The sequence below is a fragment of the Hemiscyllium ocellatum genome, chromosome 14 (assembly GCF_020745735.1).
Source record: "Hemiscyllium ocellatum isolate sHemOce1 chromosome 14, sHemOce1.pat.X.cur, whole genome shotgun sequence".
NCBI lineage: Eukaryota > Metazoa > Chordata > Chondrichthyes > Orectolobiformes > Hemiscylliidae > Hemiscyllium > Hemiscyllium ocellatum.
The window spans coordinates 14,031,319-14,052,494 of record NC_083414.1 but is presented as its reverse complement, the minus strand read 5'-3'; the positions used below and the strand labels follow the sequence as shown (position 1 = coordinate 14,052,494).

Here is a 21,176-nt window from a genome sequence, read left to right as displayed (position 1 = left end):
TACCAGCCCGCTCACCATAACCCTTAATTTTTAAACTGTTCAATAATCTTTGCCTGAAGAGCGTTCAATGAGATAGCCTCACCTGCTTCACTGGGCAGGGAATTCCACAGATTGACAACCCTTTGGGTGAACAATTTCCTCCTCAACTCAGTCCTAAATCTGTGCCCCCTTATTTTGAGGCTATGCCCCTCAGTTCACTATCATCCTTATGTCACAGAATTGTTATGGTATACAGATCTTTTACCACATCATGTCTAAGCCTGCTGTCTGACCATTTTTAGGTAATACCAATATTTTGCCATTTCCCCATAAAGAATCATCCCACGCCCCCTTGAATGTCTCAATGTAACCCTCTATACCACACTTCCAGAACCTAGCTACTTGCTCTGTGAAAATGTTTTTTTTGGTCAATGGTTTTTAAACCTAAACTACTGCCTAAACTAGGGAGGCTGGAACAGTGCTCACTGCTCCTAGTTTTATACAAGTTTATAACCTGTTAGCTTTACCTGTCAGTAAAAAGGGGGCATAATTTTAAAATGGAAGTCAGGAGAATTGAAGGGGATTTGAGGATGGATTATTTTCAGCCAGACAGTGGCGAGGGTCTGGTGTGCACTTGCCTGGGAGGGTAGTTAAGGCAGGAAACGTCACAACCTTTAAAAGTGGATGAGCACAAGAAGTATCATAACATTCAAGGCTATGGGCCTAGTTGCGGGAGCATTGGACGATTGTAGGCAGCAGTATATTTTTGATGTTGCAGACTTAATGGGCCGAAGAGTCTGTTGTTCTGAGTCTGCAATTGAATCAAATATCCTAGAAATAAATCTGTACTCAGTTTGCTCTTTTGTTTTTACAATTGCAAATTACAATGAGATGTGCAGATGCTGGAGATTCAGAGTCGAAAAGTGTGTAGCTGGAAAAGCACAGCAGGTCAGGCAGCATCTGAGGAACAGGAGAGTTGATGTTTCGAGAATAAGCCGTTCATCAGGAACAGCTTATGCCCAAAGCGTCGTCTCTCCTGCTCCTCAGACACTGCCTGACCAGCTATGCTTTTCCAGCACCACAGTTTTCGATACGGTGTACATACTTGTAGTAGTTTGCATGTGAGGATCCCAGGCCTCTGTTAAGACTTTTGCTTTGAAAGGAATATGTGACCCTTTTTATTATTCCCACCAAAGTGCACCCTCTCACAATTGGCTGCATTGAAGTGCATTTACAGATCAGGTTGCCGCTGATCAGTGATCAAGAAATACAGAGAGGAAAAAGAACTTGTATCTATGTGATGGATTCCATCATCTCAGTAAACCTCATGGCCAGTTGTGTGCTGCTGCTGTGATGTAGAACATGTGGCAGCCAATGTATGCACAGCAAGATCCCACAAAGGGGTTTCAACACACGCTGGCCAGAACATCCCTGCGATCTTGCACGTCCACCCGAGAGGGTTTCTCATTGCCTCGTCTGGAGAGTGACACCCTCGGCGGCATCCGGTTTGTTTATGGCTTCAAGGCCCCCAGACTGGGACTTGACCTCCTGACCTTCTGATGGAGCTGAGACGCGTCACTGGCTGAGACAGAGCAGGGACTGAGTAATCCCTGTTTTTGTGACCCTGGGTTCAGTGTATTCCAAGCAGATCACACTCGATTCTGAGAACAGGTTGATGCAATTAATGCAATCTCAGTAGGTGTGAATACAATGTGTGAAAGCTTGACCTAGGGATAGATGTGTATCCACCAGGAGGTAACTTTGGAGTAATTGTTAGTCAATCCATTAACACAATCAAGAGTTTATAATTGGGTTGATTATGGGAAAAATAAGATTAATTGGCCAAAATCAATTATATGGTAAAGATTGGGGATAAATCTGACTGGGAAGTTAATGGGTGGAAGTGGATTGATAAACTATCGATGGGATTGTCTCAAGTGACAATGGGAATGGTGCTTACTGTCCAATGTACTGGAATACAGGACTTGTTGTCAGTTGAGTTGTGAGTGGGTTTAGACAGAGAATCAATCAGTACAGCATGCAATGGCCCATCATGCCCTGACATTACCAACCTGACTGGCCTGCTGGTTCTGTTCTTCCTTGCAGAGAGGCTGCCGTTACGATGGGCAGATTGCTATCTTCGGAGCTGAATTTCAAGAGAAGCTGAAGATGCAGAAATACTTCCTGGTAAGTGGAGGGAGAGATCTGGTTCCTTCCTTTCAGAGTACTTCCATTCTCTCAAAAATGTTGGTGCCCAGTGTGGGTGATTTCACCTCTGCCCTTCCCTCATATAGTGTTACAACGTAGGATAGCACTTTCAATGCCCCAGCCATGACTTTAAACATCCACCCCCTCCAGCACTGATGCACAGTCACAGCAGGGTGCACCATCTACATGATTCACTGCAGCAACTCATCAAGGCCTCTTCAACAGCAACTTCCAAAACCCCAATTAGAAGGACAAGGCATACAGAAACACTGGAACAACTCCATCGACAAAATCCCCTACAAGTCTCATCACATCCTCAGTTAGAACTAGTTGCCATTCTCCACTGTTGAAGTTGTAATGCTGGAGCTCCCTCTTTAGCGCCACATAGCAGTTTAATAAGGTGACTCAATACCACCTCCTGAAGAGCAATTAGTGACAGGCAATAACTTCTGGCCTAGCCCCTGACTCTCCCGTATCCCATGAAAGGTTAAAATAAAGTTTGGGCTCTTGGTCAAGTGTGGATCAACACTTCTGTGACACCACTGTGTGTCCAGCCATGTATCTTGTCTGCCTGACCAGTTAGTCTTGTGTTCCCATGCAGTAACAAAGGTCACCATAGTTCCACTCTCTCATTAGGGAGAGACAATTCGCAGCGAACTTACCCTAAGGGTAGTCACACCTTGGGCAAGGAGCAATGTTGGGAAAGCAGGGCCTTCATGGTAACAAGAGTGTGTTGCTGGAAAAGCACAGCAGGTCAGCAGCATCCAAGGAACAAGAGAATCGACATTTTGGGCAAAAGCCCTTCATCAGAAATGAGGCTCGACTCTGACCTCCAGCATCTGCAGTCCTCACTTTCTCCTTCATGGTAACGTCAGTTGACGCAGGAGTTGTACCCACCCTGTTGGTATCACTCTGCATTACAAGCCAGCTGAGTTAACCAATCCCTACACCTGGCCTTCTAAACTAACGTGCCAATCAGCATTAAACAACCAGTATTGAATAATGAGAGATGATATAAATTCGGCTTGTATCCCCCTCAGCTGCTTTTCACCATACCTCTCATAGATAGATAGTTAATGTGATGACTGTTCCTTGAGGATTGCTTTACTCTTGGTGTGCTCTAGGTAGGGGCCGGTGCCATTGGATGTGAGCTCATGAAGAACTTTGCCATGATTGGCTTGGGAGCAGGAGAGGGCGGGAGCATCACAGTGACTGACATGGACACAATTGAACGATCAAATCTTAACAGGCAGTTTCTCTTCAGACCTGGCGATGTAACGGTGAGTCAGAGCAACTTGCATTATAACCACTTTGTTCCAGTCAATTTAGGAAAAGCTAGACCACAAGATGTAGAAGAGGAAATAGACCATTCGGCCCATCAGGTCTGCTCTGCCATTTCAATAAGATTGTGGCTGATCTATTATCCATTTGATACAGGAACAGAATTAAACCATTTGGTCTACTCCGCCATTCAATCATGGCTGATATGTTTCTCAACCCCATTCTCCCGCTTTCTCCGCATAACCTTTGATCCCTTTATTAATCAAGAACCTCTCTATCTCTGTCTTAAATACAGTCAATGATTTGATTCCACAGCAGCAAGGTTTTCCACAGATTCACCATCCTCTGGCTGAAGAAATTCCTCTTCATCTCCGTTCTAAAGCGTTATCTCTTCACACTGAGGCTGTGCCCTCAGGTCCTAGTCTCCCCTGCTCGTGGAATTGTCTTCTCCATGTCCACTCTATCCAGGCCTCTTAGTATTCTGCAAGTTTCAATGACCTCTCCCATCATCTTTCTAAACTCCATTAAGTACAGGCCCCCAGAGGCCTCAAATGCACCTCATACGACAAGCCCTTCATCCCCGGGATCATTCTCATGAACCATTCTGTGGATCTCTCCAACACCAGCGCATCCTTCCTTAGATATGAGGCCCAAAATATTCCAAATCTGGTCTGACAGAGCCTTATTTAGCCTCAGCCGTATATTTCTGCTGTTGTATTCCAGCCCTCTTGGAATAAACGCTGACGTTGCATCTGCTTTTCCAACAGCCAACTGAATCTGTGTGTTAACCCCAACAAAATTCTGAACTAGAACTCCTCAACCCCTTTGTGCTTCAGATTTCCAATGTCTTTCTCTCTGTAGAGAATAGTCTACACCTCCGTTCTTCCTGCCAAAGTGTATAGTTTCACACTTTGCCACATTGTATTCTGTTTGCCACTTCTTTGTCCACCACCCCACTACATCTATCTTGGTGTGTAATCTACAAATTTTGCAACAATGCCGTCTGTTCATTTTGTTTTTATTAACCTATTTGTCTAATCAAGCTGTTTAGAGATGTTATTAAACACCTCTGGAGCACGTGGGATTTGAACCTGGGTCTGTAGGTCTGGGGTAGCAATACTACCTGCCTGCCACAAGAGGGCCCCTAATGCCTTTAATATTGACCCAGTCAACATTGGTATGTCCAAGCAGTGCCTGTTGTTTACTTCAGTCTGGGCCACCGGTCCTTTGTCTATCCCGAGCCATTTAGAAACGTTTTTTTCTTTTCACTTTAATTCAGTTTCAAAGTTTTTTGTTCCTGGTCCTTAAAGGAAATCTGCAAGGGCCCGGAAAATAAGCTCAAGCCTTGAGGACGTGCTTCAGATTTCCACAAAACGTTAATGTGAGAACACCGGATAGCCTTTTCCTGCACATACACCCCAGGAGCAGTTGCCAGTGCATTTTGCAATTTTGCATTGCCGTTCTAAAGAGAGAAAGATTTGCATTTGTATAGCACCTTTCATGACCTCGGCATGTAACTGTCGTAACTTGGGAACCATAGCTGCCAATTTGTACAAGAGTAAACTCCTACAAGTAGAAACATGGTGAGGTCCAGATTATCAAAGAACAGCGACAGGCCCTTCGGCCCACCAAGCTTTTTCTAAACTAAACCTCCATGTGATCCATATCCCTCTATTCCCTGCCTATTCATGTACATCTGTTGCAATATCTCTTAAACCTTGCTATTGTATCAGCTTCTACCACCTCCTCTAGCAGTACATTCTAAGCACTTAGCTCCATCTGTGTAAAAACACTGCCCCTCACATCTCCTCCTTTAAACTTGCCCCTTTTTACATTAAATCTTTGTCACCCAGTAATTGACCATCCTACCCAGGGGAAAAGCTCCGACTATCCGTTCTATTTATCTGTTCTATTCATAGAACATCGAACATAGAAAAATACAGCGCAGTACAGGCCGTTCAGCCCTCGATGTTGCACCGATCCAAGCCCACCTAACCTACACTAGCCCACTTTCCTTCATATGCCTATCCAATGCCCGTTTAAATGCCCATAAAGAGGGAGAGTCCACCACTGCTACTGGCAGGGCATTCCATGAACTCACGACTCGCTGAGTAAAGAATCTACCCCTAACATCTGTCCTATACCTACCACCCCTTAATTTAAAGCTATGCCCCCTCGTAATATCTGACTCCATATGTGGAAAAAGGTTCTCATGGTCAACCTTCCTAAACCCCTAATCATCTTCTACACCTCTATCAAGTCACCCCTAAACCTTCTTTTCTCCAATGAAAACAGCCCCAAGTGCCTCAGCCTTTCCTCATACAATCTTCCTACCATACCAGGCAACATTCTGGTAAACCTCCTCTGCACCCATTCCAGTGCCTCCACATCCTTCCTATAGTATGGCGACCAAAACTGCACACAATACTCCAGATGCGGCCGCACCAGAGTCTTATACAACTGCAACATGACCTCAGGACTCCGGAACTCAATTCCTCTACCAATAAAAGCCAGTACACCATATGCCTTCTTCACAGCACTATTTACCTGGGTGGCAACTTTCAGAGATCTGTGTACATGGACACAAAGATCCCTCTGCTCATCCACACTACCAAGTATCCGACCATTAGCCCAGTACTCCATCTTCTTGTTACTCTTCAATTCGTGTCTTTCAATTTTCTATCCCTCAGCCTCCAATGTTTGAGCGAAAACAAACAAAGTTTGTCCAATCTGTCCTTATGGCTAAAACCCTCCAAACCAGACAACATCCTGGTAAGCCATTTCTGTACCCTCTCCGAAGCCTCCGCATCCTTCCAGTAGTGTGGCGACCAGAATTGTACACAATATTCCAAATGTGGCTTAATTTAAGTTCAATATAAGCTGCAGTGTGACTCTCCGATTTTTATAATCTATGCCCCAGTCGATGAAGACAAGCATGGCATATGCCTTCTTGACCACCTTATCCACTTTTTTAGATTAGATTCCCTACAGTGTGGAAACAGGCCATTTGGCTCAACAAGTCCACATCAACACTCCGAAGAATAACCCACCCAGACCCATTCCCCTACTTCACCCCTGACTAATGCACCTAACATTATGGGCAATATAGTATGGCCAATTCACATAACCTGCACATCTTTGGAATGTGGGAGGAAACCGGAGCACCCCGAGGAAACTCTCACAGACAGTCACCCGAGGGTGGAATCGAACCCAAGTGCCTGGCGCTGTGAGGCAATAATGCTAACCACTGAGCCACCCTGCCATTTTCAGGGAATTGTAGACCTGAACACCTGAATCCCTCTGTATTTTAATGCTACTAATGGTCTGCCACTTACTGTATACAGTTTATGTCTGTTTTGGTAATGTTGCTCAATGAATCAGTATTTACAAGGAGTAACACTCAGGATAACTCCATTGCTCTCCTCTGAAATGGTGCCATGAGAGACCACCAGAAGGAGCCATTCATTGAAATGCTCATTTGAAAGATGCCCCCATCTGACAGTGTGGCACTTCCTCAGTACTGCAGTGGTGTACCAGATTTGATTTTTGCGATTGACACTGTGGAGTGGGACTTGAACACAGAACCTCTGACTTGGAGGTGAGTGTGTGCAAACCAAAGGAGACAACTTGCTTCCCTTCCCCAACAGAGTCAGAAGAGTGATGGGAGAGCAGATGTTGTTGATGATGATGAGCTGGCTCAGGACTGATCGGACTCTCTTTGAGCTTTATCTTTCGACTTACTGATTCTTGCTCTTAAATTACTCAAAATGGCACCGGATTGTGGCAAAATTGAAGAAGCTTTTCACTGTATTTTACTGTTCTCCTGTGGCAATACATCATTCTTCATCGCCGTCTTCAACAACTGAGTCTGCTTTCTATCAACAGTTTCTTGCTGACACTGTAAAATGGTATAAGGCCTGCTAGATGAGACAATAAAACATAAACAGCACAATTCTACAGATACAAGGTTGTTAGGAGGCACCTTTGTAAGGCTGGTTCGTCCTTCAATGTAGTATCAATAAGATACAGGAGCAGTAGGCCATTCCGCCCAGTGAGTCTGCTGTACCATTCAATGAGATCTGATAATCCTCAACTCCACTGTCCTGCTTTATTCCCATAACCTTTTATTCCCTTAATGATTAAAGGTTTGTCTAGCTTTAATGACCTAGTCTCAACAGCCCTGTCCAGTAAAGAGTTCCACAGATGAGCCATCTTCCTTATCTCTGTCTTAGAGTCACCAGAGACATACAGCACAGAAACAGACCATTCAGTCCAAACAATCGCTGCCGACCGTAATCCCAAACTCAACTAATCCCATTTCCCTCTGAACCTTCCCTATTCATGTGCTTAACTAAATGTCTTTTAAACATTGTAGCATCCACCATTTCCTCTGAACATTCATTCCAAACATGAACCACTCGCTGTGGAAAAGAATTGTCCTTCATGTCTGTCTTTAAATCTTCTTCCTCTCACCTTAAAAACATGCCGCTAATTTTGAAATTCCCCACCCTAGGGAAAAAGACATCTGCCACTCACCTTCTTTGAACCCCTCAGGATTTTATAAACCTCTTAAGACCACCCCTCAACCTCCTACCCTCCAGTAGGAAAAAAAAGTCCCAGTCCATCCAGCCTCTCCTTATGACATAATCCCTCCATTCCCGGCAACATCCAGGTAAATCTCTTCTGAACCCTCTCCAGCTTAATAATATCCTTCCCGTAACAGGGCGACTAGAACCGGGCACAGTATTCCAGAGGAGGCCTCACCAACATCCTGTACAGCCTCAACATAACCTTTCAGCTCCTGCAGTAAAAGGTGTTGAGCAATGAAGGCAAGCCTGCTAAATACCTTCTGACCACCCTGTCTATATGTGACACAAACTTCAAAGAATTGTGTACTTGAACACTTCGCGCTCTCTGTTCTACAGCACTACCCAAGCACCTACCTTTCCCTGTATAAGTCCTGTCCCTGTTTGTTTCACCGAAATGTAATAGCTGGCATTTATCCAAATTAAACTGTCTTTAGTGGGTTACTGACACATGGGTGCACCATCCAATTCTGAACATTGCACTAATTTAAAAAGCATCAGAGAGGGTGAGGAAAGGTCTACAAGAATGGTTCCGGGGGTCAGGGGCTTCAGTAATGTTGATTTTGGAGAAATTGGGGTTTGTTTTCAAAGGCTGAGATAAGGTGCTCAAAATTATGTGGGTTCTAGACAGAAATTATTTCCATTGGCAGATGAGCTAAGGAGGTGGGCAAAAGAACCAAACAGCAACACGAGAAAAATGCATTTTAAAAGCTTGTAGTTAAGAGTTTAGAATGCACTGCTTGAGAGCGTTGTGGAGTCAGATTCAGCCAATGACTTTCGAAATGAAATTGGATAAGAAAGAGAATTTGCAGAGAATAGGGCAGAAGAATGGGATTAGCCAAGTGACCCTTGGAGAGAACTGCATTGATCCGAAGGGCGGAACTATGTCTTTGTGGTTTGGCCATTCCATGATACCCGATGGATTATTTGACCCCATTTGCTCTGCAGTAACAGTCCTTGCCACCATGGGGCAGCATCGTCTCACTGATCAAATCAACCAGTGTGATTCTCACTGAGAAAAGCTGCCATTGTAAGAGAGCGTGGATCGTTGGCAGGGTGTTCACCTTATTCTCTAGCCTCTCCTTCCTAGCAGTCAAGCACCCCCACTGTGAATGGGAAGATCTGAAAATTACTGCTTAATTTGTGTGATCAGTCTTAAAGTTGGAGAATGGGATAAAACTTTCTGATTTTTTTTTTTTGCTTCCCCATTTCGAGTATCCCCTCCACCTTCTGTCCAACACGCTCCCACTCCAATCCTCTCTATCTCATTCCTTCTCTCTCTCTTGGGCCCACGGCTTTACCATGCTAAGCTTCTCTTCTTTAATCCAATGTTTTTGTAATGTGTACTGGCAACAATCCAGACAGCCGAGGATAATGATATCTTAGTTAACAGTCCAGGGCTGGGGGATCTATTACATTAGACCTTTTGAAGTCTGCACTGCTGTATTAACGTTCAGATAACCCAGCATTGTCTATATTACTTCTCCAGTTGAAAAATCCTTTTGATTAAGTGAACGCTTTCCAACAATCACTCTGATCATTGGGTCATCCCAATTCCTGAATTATTGGGAGAGGTTTGCTGCAAAAAATATTAACGAAACAGTACGAATTCAGCAATTGCTTTGCAAAGTGGGAAATTAGTGCTTCAAGGTATTGAATTGTCAGATCGTTTGGATCTCAGAGAAAAAGGTTATCCACTTAGGTTGATTTGATTTGATGTATTATTGTCAGATGTACCTAAGTACAGTGAAAAGTTGCAGTTGTTGTGGGTTTAGGTAAAAACAATGACTGCAGATGCTGGAAACCAGATTTTGGATGAGTGGTGCTGGAAAAGCACAGTAGTTCAGGCAGCATCCGAGGAGCGGTAAAATTGACGTTTCAGGCAAAAGCCCTTCATCAGGAATACCGAGCTGCGATGTCGGTTTACAAACGTTTTGTTCCCTGCCTAGGTGACATCCTCAGTGCTCTGAAGCCTCCTGTGAAGTGCTGCTATACTGTCTTCTGGAATCTATTTGGTTTCATTCCTGCAGCTTCCAGTTGTCAGTTCCAGTTGTTTGTTGTAGTGGACGATATATTGGGTCTAGGTCAGTGTGTTTGTTGATGGAATCTGTGGATGAGTGCCAAGCCTCTAGGAATTCTCTGGCAGAGCTCTGTTTAACTTGTCCAATTATCGTTGTGTTGTCCCAGTCGGATATGTGGCCCTTATCTGTGTATCTAGATACTAGGGATGGCTCGGTTGTGGCATTTAGTGGCTCGTTGACGTTCATGAATGTGGGTCACTAATTGTCTGTCTGTTTGTCTATATGTTGTGTTTTGTGCAGCCTCTGCATGGAATCTTGTGAATTCTGTTTGCTTTGTACATGGTGGGTATAGGGTCTTTTGTGCAGGACAAACATGGTGTACAAGAGTCCATGCAAAGACTGCACAAAACACTATATAGGACAAACAGGCAGACAACTAGCAATCCCATTCATGAATGTCAACTAGCCACTAAATGCCATGACCAGCTGTCCCTAATAGCCGTACACACAGACGACCAGAACCACACGTTCAACTGGGACAACACACAGCTCAGCCAGAGACTTCTTAGGAGCTTGGCACACACCCACTGACTCCATCAATAAAGACATTGACCTCGACCCAGGATACCGACCACTGCAACGAGCAACCAGAAGCAACAGAAACAAAACCAAATAGATTCCAGAAGAGACAGTACAACAGCGCTTCACAGGAGGCTCCATAGCACTGAGGGTGACATCTAGACAGGGGACGAGACATCTGCAAACCAATATCTCAGCTCAGCGAACCTACCCACAACCACGGCAATCAGCACCGAGCTACAATTTTTGCACAAACCCTGTACCGCGAGAAGCTTTGTTTGGTGTGCAGTACAGACAGAGATCATGGGGTGATTGAACAGAGCTAGGAATACAAAGTTACGACAGAAATGAGGAGGAATTTCTTCTCCCGGGAATAGTGTATCTGTGGGATTCTTTACCGTAAAGACTGGGTCATTAAGTATATTCAAAGCTGCAGTAGATTTTGTATCAGTAAGAGAATCAGGGCGATGGGGAAAAGTGGAGTTGAGGATCATCTGGTCAGCTATGGTCTCACTGAGAGGCAGAGCAGAATCGATGGGCTGAATGGTCTACCTCTGCTCCTCTGGCTGAATGCCTAAGAAACTCTGAATGAAGATTTTCCATTGCAACATAATGCTCTTCTTTGTGGGAACCCAGTGAGATGGTGACCTCTGCCACTCTGCTCAGCTGTGGATTGTAAAATCTCTTGTACTGTTTACAAGTCCCAGGCTGGGATTGTTACATTTCCTGCTTCAGACAGGATCGTGACTGTAGATTTATCGGGAAGATAAGAAAAAGCACATATCTGTATAGCACCATTGCCTACCCACCTAACATCCCAAAGTGTTTAACCACCACTGAAGTACTTTTGAAGTGCAGTCACTGTTGTAGGAAATACAGCAACCAATTTGCACACAGTACGCTCCCACAGACAACAAATTGGTCATGACCAGCTTTTGAGTGGTTTGGAATAAGTGTGTGGGCATCAGGGAGAACTTAACTTCCTGTTTGAGTAATGCTGTAGGATAACTCCTAATTGTGGCCAACACATCTCACCATAGGATAGTTCAGTGGTTAACGCTGCTGCCTCACAGCGCCAGGGACCTGGGTTTGATTCCGCCCACGGGTGGCTGTTTGTGCGGAGTTTGCACACAATCTCTGTGAGAGTCCTCTGGGTGCTTCAGTTTTCTCCCACAGTCCAAAGATGTACAGGCTAGGTGTATTGGCCATAGTGTCTCGGGGTGCGCAGGCTAGGTGGGTTAGCCATGGGAAATGCAGGGTTAGGGTAGGGGACTGGGTCTGGGTGGGAAGCTCTTTGGAGGGGCAGTGTGGGCTTAATGGGCTGAATGGCCTGCTTTCACACTGTAGGGATTCAGTGATTCTATGAAAGACAGCACCTCTTGATACCATAGCATCAGCCTAGATTATTGCACTGAGTGAGAGCTGAACACTAGACATGCTGATTCAGATTTGGAGGCATTACCAGCTGAACTACATCTAGCACTCAGCTGGCACTGTATCCAGTTGCTGCTCAGAGCCTCCTGTAGATAATTTCACAATGTTTGACAGCACAGTTTCTGAACATGTCCCATCACCCTACACTTAGATTAGATTAGATTAGATTCCCTACAGTGTGGAAGCAGGACCTTCGGCCCAACGGGTCCACACTGACCATCCAAAGAGTACCCCACCCAGACTCATTCCCCTACCCTACATATACCCCTTACTAATGCACCTAACACTATGGGCAATTTAGCATGGTTCCTCTCCCTCTTTCGTTGAGAGACTGGAAGAACACAGCAAGCCAGGCAGCATCAGGAGGTGGAGAGATCGACATTTCGTGTATAACCCTTCTTCAGAACTGGGGGTGGAGCTGTAGATAAAGGGGGAGTAGTGGGTGGGGAGAGGGGCAGAGTGGTGAGGTGGGTGTATAGGTAGAGGGTACGACCTGGTTGGTAATTAGGTGGAATGGATCTGGTTGGTAACTGGAAGGAAGGGTTGGAAGAGAGATGCGTCCCTCCCATCAACCAACTAAGTCGTACCCTCTACCTGAACTCACCTATCCACACCTTACCACCCCACTCCTCTCCCCAACAAAAACTCTCCCCTCTACCCGCCCCACCCCCTTTATCTGCTGTTTCCCTTACACCCACCCCCAGTCCTGAAGAAGGGTTGCACCCGAAATGTTGACTTCTCCACCTCCTGATGCTGCCTGCCTTGCTGTGTTCCCTCTGCCTCCTGATGCTGCCTGCCTTGCTGTGTTCCCTCAGCCTCCTGATGCTGCCTGCCTTGCTGTGTTCCCTCAGCCTCCTGATGCTGCCTGCCTTGCTGTGTTCTCCCAGCCTCCTGATGCTGCCTGCCGTGCTGTGTTCCCTCAGCCTCCTGATGCTGCCTGCCTTGCTGTGTTCCCCCACCCTCCTGATGCTGCCTGCCTTGCTGTGTTCCCCCACCCTCCTGATGCTGCCTGCCTTGCTGTGTCCCTCTCCCTCCTGATGCTGCCTGCCTTGCTGTGTCCCTCTCCCTCCTGATGCTGCCTGCCTTGCTGTGTTCCCCCAGCCTCCTGCTTGTCTACCTTAGATTCCAGCACCTTTCCAGTTTTTTGCCTCTCCTTTCCTTGAGAGGTAGGAACCATCACTCCCTATGTCCCTCTCCTGGTGCTGTGGTCAAGAGTCAAAGCCCACAATGTGCAAGTTATAGAAGGCATGGCAGCCACCAATTACAAAATGATTCATATTCAAACTTTATTTGTACTAAATTATCTGAAGGCGCTTCACAAGAGAGTTAGCCACCAAAGTTTACAGTAATTTACAAGTGGGTGATGTGAGGAAAAAAAACTTTTCACACAGTGAACTATTGGGATCTGGAATACATTTCCTGGAAATGGTGGGGCAGTTGGGTTTCGTTGAGACACTCAAGAGGGGCATTGGACAATTGTTTGGTTAGGAATGGTGGGCAGGCATGTGGGGAAAAAGGCAGGAGATTAGCACGAGGGGATAGGACTGAGTAGGCATGATGGGCCGAATGGTCTCCTCATACACCATCACAGTCTTGTGATTCTGGGGAAGGTCTTCACCGAGTCACTCCAGTAGATGCTACGACGAGGGACCAAAGGATACGAAATCTACGGAGTGTCTAAGAAGAGGTTAGAGAGACACGGAGATTCTGAAGGTGGTTCCAGAGGCTCGGGTCTAGCCAGCTGAAGGCATTGCTGCAATGACTAAGATGCTCCGAGTGCAGATTTCCTCAAGGATTATTGGAAGACATTCAAAGCAAATCAACAGGATTTCTGACTCTAAGTGTGCTGAGAAAAACAGAATCCTAGGGACATGGACTCAGCGTATCACTAGTTCAGTGAGTCTGGTGTTGACAACAAGAGAGACACATAAAATTATGAAGGAAATACATTAAATAGAAGCACAGAGGTTGTTTCCTCTGGCAGGTGAAACTAGATCAATTTGCGCTGGGTGTCAGAGCTGCGGAGACTGTCCTGTTTCCGAACATGGGTACCTCTCGGCCGAGTATGGGCACAGACATGTGGCTGTAATGGGGCTTTGACAGTGATGCCTCTGCGGTCAAGCAGCCTGATGTCGCTCAGTGTGCACACGCATTGGACATTGAATGTGGCAGCGTTTCAAAGGATCGATCCCACTAATCCCAGTTCAGCTTCCTCCCTCCAACCAGTTGTGCATTTTTCCCAGGCTGACTGAAGCCAATTCTCTTTCTCTCTCTCTCCTCTCGATGTCTGTGATTGTGTTCCCTAAAAACTCAACTCAAACTGAAGGTTGATTAAAAACACACGTACTGCAAAGACTCTTCAGCTATTTTTTCCGATTCCCACATCCTTAGAGGCTTTGGTTTTCTGCTGGTTCTTGGCACCTAATTAATGACAATACTTTTCTTTTCAACACACTGATTTTCAAAATTTTTGCTCTCGCACCAAGCTTTTCTGCAAATATTTCAAGCATATGCTTTCTCTTCTGTCTTTGGTATGTGTTTCTCTGTTGTGGTAGGCTTTTTATTTTGTTAATATCCAGCTTTAAGGAAATACTAGCACCTCCCCTACAGGAGAAGCTCAGAAACAAAGACACACTGCAGTTTGGTTTGGATGAAGGAACACTTCGCAAAGCATTTAACTAAAACATATTCAGGAAGGAATAGCCTGGGAAAAGGGAAGAGATGTGAAGAATGAAAGCTCATTCTAGAAGATGGGTTTTAAGTAAGATCTTGAGGGAGGAGCTGAGAGAGGGGCGTCTAGAAGCTAAGATTTGGTCACCATAGGCAGGGCAGTTGGACAGCAGCACAGAGGGACACAGAACAAGGAAGAGTATGGGGGAAACAAACACCAGGAATGATGGAGGAACTCAGTAACTCAACAAAGAAATAATATTTCAAGTCCAATATGGCTGCTCTTTGGAACTGTTAAGTTTGTGGGGGCAGGGAAGATCCCAGAGATAGGGAGGGGCAGCAGTTACAGTGCGGCAGGAGGCCATTTGGCCCAATGTGCCTGTATCCGTTCTATTTCCTAGTGCCAATGGCCTGCCCTTTTCCCATGTCCCTGCATGCCATTTCTATCCAAATGATCATCCAGTTCCCCTCTTGAATGTCTCAGTTGAAAGAACCTTCCTCTACCACATCCGAACCCTAACGACTCTCACTTCTTCTCATGTCATTCTAGCTTTGTTTGCAGATCTCTTTAAACCAATGCCCTCTCACTCTTTCTTTTCAGAGCAGGAACAGCTTTTCCCCATTAGAGCCTTTTAAAGTTGCAAGATCTTCAGCATGAGGGGCCAGTGGGTTGGATGGGTGAAGATAATTTGATGCTGGATGGGTTATGGACAGCAGAGTTTCAGCTGAGGTTTATTGGAGAGGTGAAGATGAGCAACCTCTTGAGCTGTAAATGCTGGGAGTGAGCTGACCTTGGATGGAGGTTTTGCAGATTCTTCATGGGTTGGAGAGAGTGAGTACCTCAGAATAAGAACATGGCCTGATCCACTGTTTGAATAGACTCCACTTACAAATCATCAATCTGTAACCCCAAGGGCCTTTTTTCCAAAATAAATGTATCAATCTCCATTTTGAGGTTTTTAATTGACTCTTAGCATCAAGGGAGAAAGTTCCAAATGTCCATTCCCCAAATGCTTCCTGACATCAGTTTAAAATGCCTACATTTAATTCTCAGACCAAAATAGGTGGGATCGGACACCACAATCTCCAACCAACAATGTCCCCCGCTTCCAGTTCATAACCCCTGCATCTCCAACACCCACCCTCTAATCCCAGCCCCTACACCTACAGCCCCCACACCCTCAGCCCTCACATTCCCACTCCCTCAAACACATAGCTCACACCTCCTAGCCCCCACACCCCACCACTCCCTTGCCCCACACACCCACTACCAAATCAGAGTGCTAGTTGCAACTTTACAATAATTGTGGGTTACGTCATTCCCTTCGACTTACTAAAATGTCCCAAAGTGCTACCAAGAAACACGATCAAATGTAGTTTAAAACCAAACCACATTAGGAAATATAAGAACAGGTCACTAAGGTAGAGGGTAAAGAGGAAGAGAAGGCGAAAGGAATTCCAGAGTTCAGAACCGAACTGTTGAACATGAAAGCCCAATTGCGCAGTAAATAAAATCTTTGTGATATACCAGAGGATGCCTGGAGGGGCTAATAGAGATAGGAAAAGAAAAGGCCGAGGAGAGATTTGAAATCAAGAAAAATGTTGTAAAATACATGACACAGGATTGTACTCAAAATGGGGCTCAGGACAGGCAAGGAAGGGGTAAATATGAGGGAATCGTACCTGGCTGAACTGGTCCTCACCCTTAACAATTTCTCCTCGAATCCTCCCACTTCCTCCAGACATCATTTATCTCTCCACCCTTCAGGCACTTTGCCTTTATTCCTGATGAAGGGCTTTTGCCCGAAACATCGATTTTACTGCTCCTCGGATGCTGCCTGAGCTGCTGTGCTTTTCCAGCACCACTCTAATCCAGATCGAGGGGCCCCATGTTCAGCATCGAGGAGGGAAAGGGCCCCGTGTTCAGGTTGAGGGAGGTCCTGCTGTGCTTAGGTCAGGGGTCAGGGGTCCACGCTTTGTGCAGCTCCATGGCCCAGGATTTCTGTCCCAGCCCCAATGGCTTTGTAATTAACTAAAATTAATGTAAAAGAGGCCAAAGAGTTGTGTATTTGCTCTGCTCACAACAGGTCAGGAGGAGAATGGGTTAAAGCCACAGAAAAAGGCAAAGTTGGCATTTTGGCTTTGGATTGGTTTCAAGTGGAGTGAGGATTATCAAATCAGCCTGATCTCATTAAATGGAGGAGCAGACTTGATGGGCCGAATGGCCTACCTCTCCTCCTATGTCTCATGGTCTTATTGACTCTCAGAGAGAGGTGGAGGCTGGGCCATTGAGTATATTGAAGACTGACCTCAGCAGATCTTTGATACCGATATGCATGTCGAGGTTATGGGGAACAGACACCAAAGTGGGGTTATCAGATCTGCCATGGTTTTACAGCTGCTCAGGAGGCTGAATCACCTAATCCTTTTTCTACTTTATACATTCTGAAGGGATGGGTTCAGTGCGCCATCTGACCATGTGCCAGATGCCTCTGACTACACACTGTCCTCTCACAACCCTTGATTTGAATGTGTTTTGGTGGGGGTAGGGGAAAGAATTGTATCATTGACAAAGCATAGGTGTTTTATATGGAAGAGCAGTAATATAGTCTGACCTGTACTCTTTGTTTTTTACACACTGGATAGAAAATGAAGTCTGAGGTAGCTGCAGCGGCAGTGAGAAAGATGAACCCTTCTCTGCAAATCATAGCTCATCAGAACCGTGTTGGTCCAGAGACTGAGAACATCTACACCCAGGATTTCTTTGAGAATCTGAATGGAGTGGCGAATGCATTGGATAATGTGGAAACGCGTAAGTGACTAAATGAACAACAGTTATCTGCCAATTGTGACCCATGTGTAAAGAGGACACAGGGCATTAGTTTTCAATGAGCAGAATTTCTCCCCTTACTGCACCTTGTCAAGGTTTGCAAATGAAAGGAAGATTGAATAGCAACCTCAGAGTTTCCCGACTTACAGCCAAGTTCACTACTTCCTTGCAGAGAAATACAGTAGCTAGTTGATGTACAGCAAGGGTGGGGGATGGTAGTATAGTAGTCATGTGACTGGACAGTAATCCAGAGGCTCAGGCTAATGTATCTGGGGTTATAGGTTCAAACCCCCATCCAGCAGCTGGTGGATTTTGAGTTTGATTAATAAACCTGGAATGGTCCCAATAATGGTCAGCAAAACAACTACAACAGATTGTTGTAAAATCCCATATGGTTCACTAAAAGTCCTTTCAAGAAGGAAATTTTCTACCCTCAGCTGATTCCACCCTAAATTTGATTCTAAACACACAGCAATGTTGTTGACTGTTAACTATCTTCTGAAATGCTCAAATATGTCACTCAATTCAAGGATAAGTGTTGGTCTTGCCAGCAACATCCACGTTCTGTGAAGGGATAAAGTAAACCAAAAGGTTGTACGACCAGCAATTATTGAGTCATTATGGCTATTCAGCCCATCATGCCCATGCTGCTGCTTTGACAGAGCAATATAAACAATTGTAACACTTTCGGTGACGCTGATAAATTTTAGCTCAGACAATTATCCTGCAGTCCCTTTTTTGTAAGACTGGCCATGGAATCTTTCCATCCATGCAAGAGGGTAAACGACACCTGGCTTTAACATTTCACTAAAACAGAAAGTAGATCTGACACCCCTCCCTCAGTACAGGAAAGGCACAAATTATTGGAGAGAAAGCTGCACAAGCTGGAGATGAGAGTGCAACCAACTTTGCAAGTCTCAAAATTGTTCTGCAAATGTTTCTGTCAGAATTACTTTTTGTGTACACTCTCAGTGACCACAGAATTGCTCATCCACCTCTGAAGCTCAAACACAGTTTGAAGAAGATTGTCTCTCTGGAAACATGGGCTTGTGTAATAATCTCTTTCGCCATCTGCAGAATACTGACTGGAGAGATGCTAAGTTACACGTTGAAAAACCCCTCACTATGATGAAGCAATGGGCAACTTTGCATGTCTCAATATTGTACATTCACCTCTGACGTTAAACATTTTTTTTGATGGCTGTGAAATTCCAACCTTTCTCACAACAATAGCAAAGACGGCAACTTTTATATTTAGCATTATTTGGTATTTAAAGCTTTATTAATTTAGTTGGACTTTTGTTGCAGCACAATGATTGGGCTGAATCCAACACCCCCCCTCCTCCCCCTAACTTTATAGCAACACTTAACAATTTGTGGAAACGAAGATTCCTGAAATAGTGAATAATCTTTCACAGCACAGAAGACTGTTCTGGCACAATTCAAATCAGAGTTAATTTCCATATACATAACGGGGTGGGGCCAGCGCAGTTGTGGGGAAGGAACCTTGCTGGATCCTTAGGCAATTTGTACATTCCAACTAATCTACCAAGTGTTGTAAATGGCAGTGAGAAGTGTTGATTGTGAATTACTGTACACATTTTCCAGACTTTGACATTCTTTCTCTTGTCTTGTGAGTTGTGGCATACCTTTACCCAGAGAGTTACTTCACTTTGCGTCTGTCAGTTGTAACCTTTGTTTCTTTAGCCATGGTATTTGATCTAGTAGGACAGCGCACTCTTCCCTGCATCAAGCTTCAAATTAACTTGCTGTAAATTTACATAAATAACTTCTGTCCATCTCACAATTGAGTCATCAATTTTCCGTAGGAATTGTTCTATCATTTCTAATAGTGGTGATTCTACGTCACCTTTATTGGAGTAAGCATTTCACTTTTCATTGCTCTGAAACTGTACCTACTTCTACACATCTTCTGGAAGTGACCTATAGCTTTAGAGATGTAGCACACTGCTGTAATTGCTGGGCACGTATTGTGCTTGTGAGGCTTTTTGTCCCACAGCACTTACACTGACTCTTCCTACCCTTTGTTGTTTTGCATAGCCTTTGTGTTCGCATTTCATAAATTCCTTCAGTGCTTATATCTTTATACAGTAGATTTGTTCTCCTGTGGTAAATTGTCCTTCCTCTCTCAAAATTTGACTGTGAGTCATCTTGGTGTCTGCTTCTAGTGCAATTTGAATAACTTTCTCCAAAGCCAAAACATCTTTGGACTGTAATAACTCTGACAAAGTCTCCCCAGTACGGCTCCTGTCTTTTATGAATTCTGATTTTGATGCTCCATAGTCATTGTTTTCACTAATTTGTAGAGGTCATTAAATAAGTTATCTGCAGATGCTGGATGCTGTACTCTGCTGTTAAATCTTCTCCTTCCAAGGATTGTTCTCAGATTAAAATAATTTTTGAAAGCCTTTAGAACCTCTTCAAAGCCGTCATTTATATTTTGCTGATTTATAACTGCATCAGTTGCAGGTCCTGTTAATTTTTTTTTCCCCACTGGTCTACAAAGATTTTTTTTAACTTTATTCCCATAGATCAAAAAGCTTCCCAACCAATCCAGAAATCAGTGATATCCCTGAGGCTCCTTTTTCTCTGAGGACTCTATCAAATGTGATTAATCTTATTGCATTTTCACTAGCCTGTCTTTCCTGTGTATTGTACCAGCTCTGAAGTGAACATCTGAAGCTGGAGAATTGCTTTGACCCTATGTTTCCATTCACACGTCCTGTAAACTTTTCTTACTGACTGGCTGAGTATTCATGAAGTGGTTGTTTCCTTAATGTGGTAATATCCCTTGTCTTCTGAATTTTGTTATCCTCTGTGTCAAATGGATTTTTTTTCCACCTTTGACCTCCCACCATTTAAGCAACAGTTCAAATGCTGATCACTGTGACATTGTTTTTGCAAAATAATCTATTACCAGACAATCGTTGAGAGAGTGTGCTTCATCCAATTCTCATTTTTATACTGGATCTAACAACCAGTTCAGTTAACAGTGGAAGAGGAAGAATCATCACCAAGTCTTAGGAAGAGGCGCACGTCTTAAAAACAAACTAGAGCTTATTGAATGACAAATAGGTACTAGTTACATTAACTAACTGGATATAATAACTAAGACTGCAAGGAGTGAGGGACCACGCATTTGACCTGATCAAGATGTGGAGCAGACAGTCCTAATTTTTCACCCTAGTCACCAGATCAGGTAGAGCCTAAAGAAGTCTTCAGCACTAGCCCTTTCAGAACTGTTACCTTATACACCATTGGCCTTGTCTGTGATTACTTATAGTCTCTTGGTTGATTAAGTGTCTGAAAGGTTTAATACTGAAGCACCACTTTACTATGTTGATGTCATTTGGACTTATGGACAGAATATCTCAAATCTCAAAGGAGTAAGATCTAATTTCTGGTCCTCCTCAAAGACTCTAACAATGTCTGTCATATCAATGTTACCTGTGACTATTTAGTAAGGTGCCATTATGGTATCTTGTCAGCTGCAAGAGACACTTTTAGTTAGATCAGAAAGTAGTTTTCCACTCCCACACTATGCTAAGCTGGCCTTGTTGCTTCCTA

At 44.5% G+C, this 21,176-nt stretch overlaps 1 protein-coding gene across 1 annotated transcript in view; it reads left to right on the top strand.

Moving 5' to 3' along the window:
- uba1 (ubiquitin-like modifier activating enzyme 1) overlaps positions 1-21,176 on the top strand; it is a 290,553-nt gene that overhangs the window by 31,498 nt on the left and 237,879 nt on the right. The window contains exons 12-14 of the mRNA XM_060835388.1: positions 2,086-2,166; positions 3,312-3,467; positions 17,405-17,570. Of these exons, the coding sequence (XP_060691371.1) occupies positions 2,086-2,166; positions 3,312-3,467; positions 17,405-17,570 (403 nt within the window). The remainder of the gene's footprint in view (positions 1-2,085; positions 2,167-3,311; positions 3,468-17,404; positions 17,571-21,176) is intronic.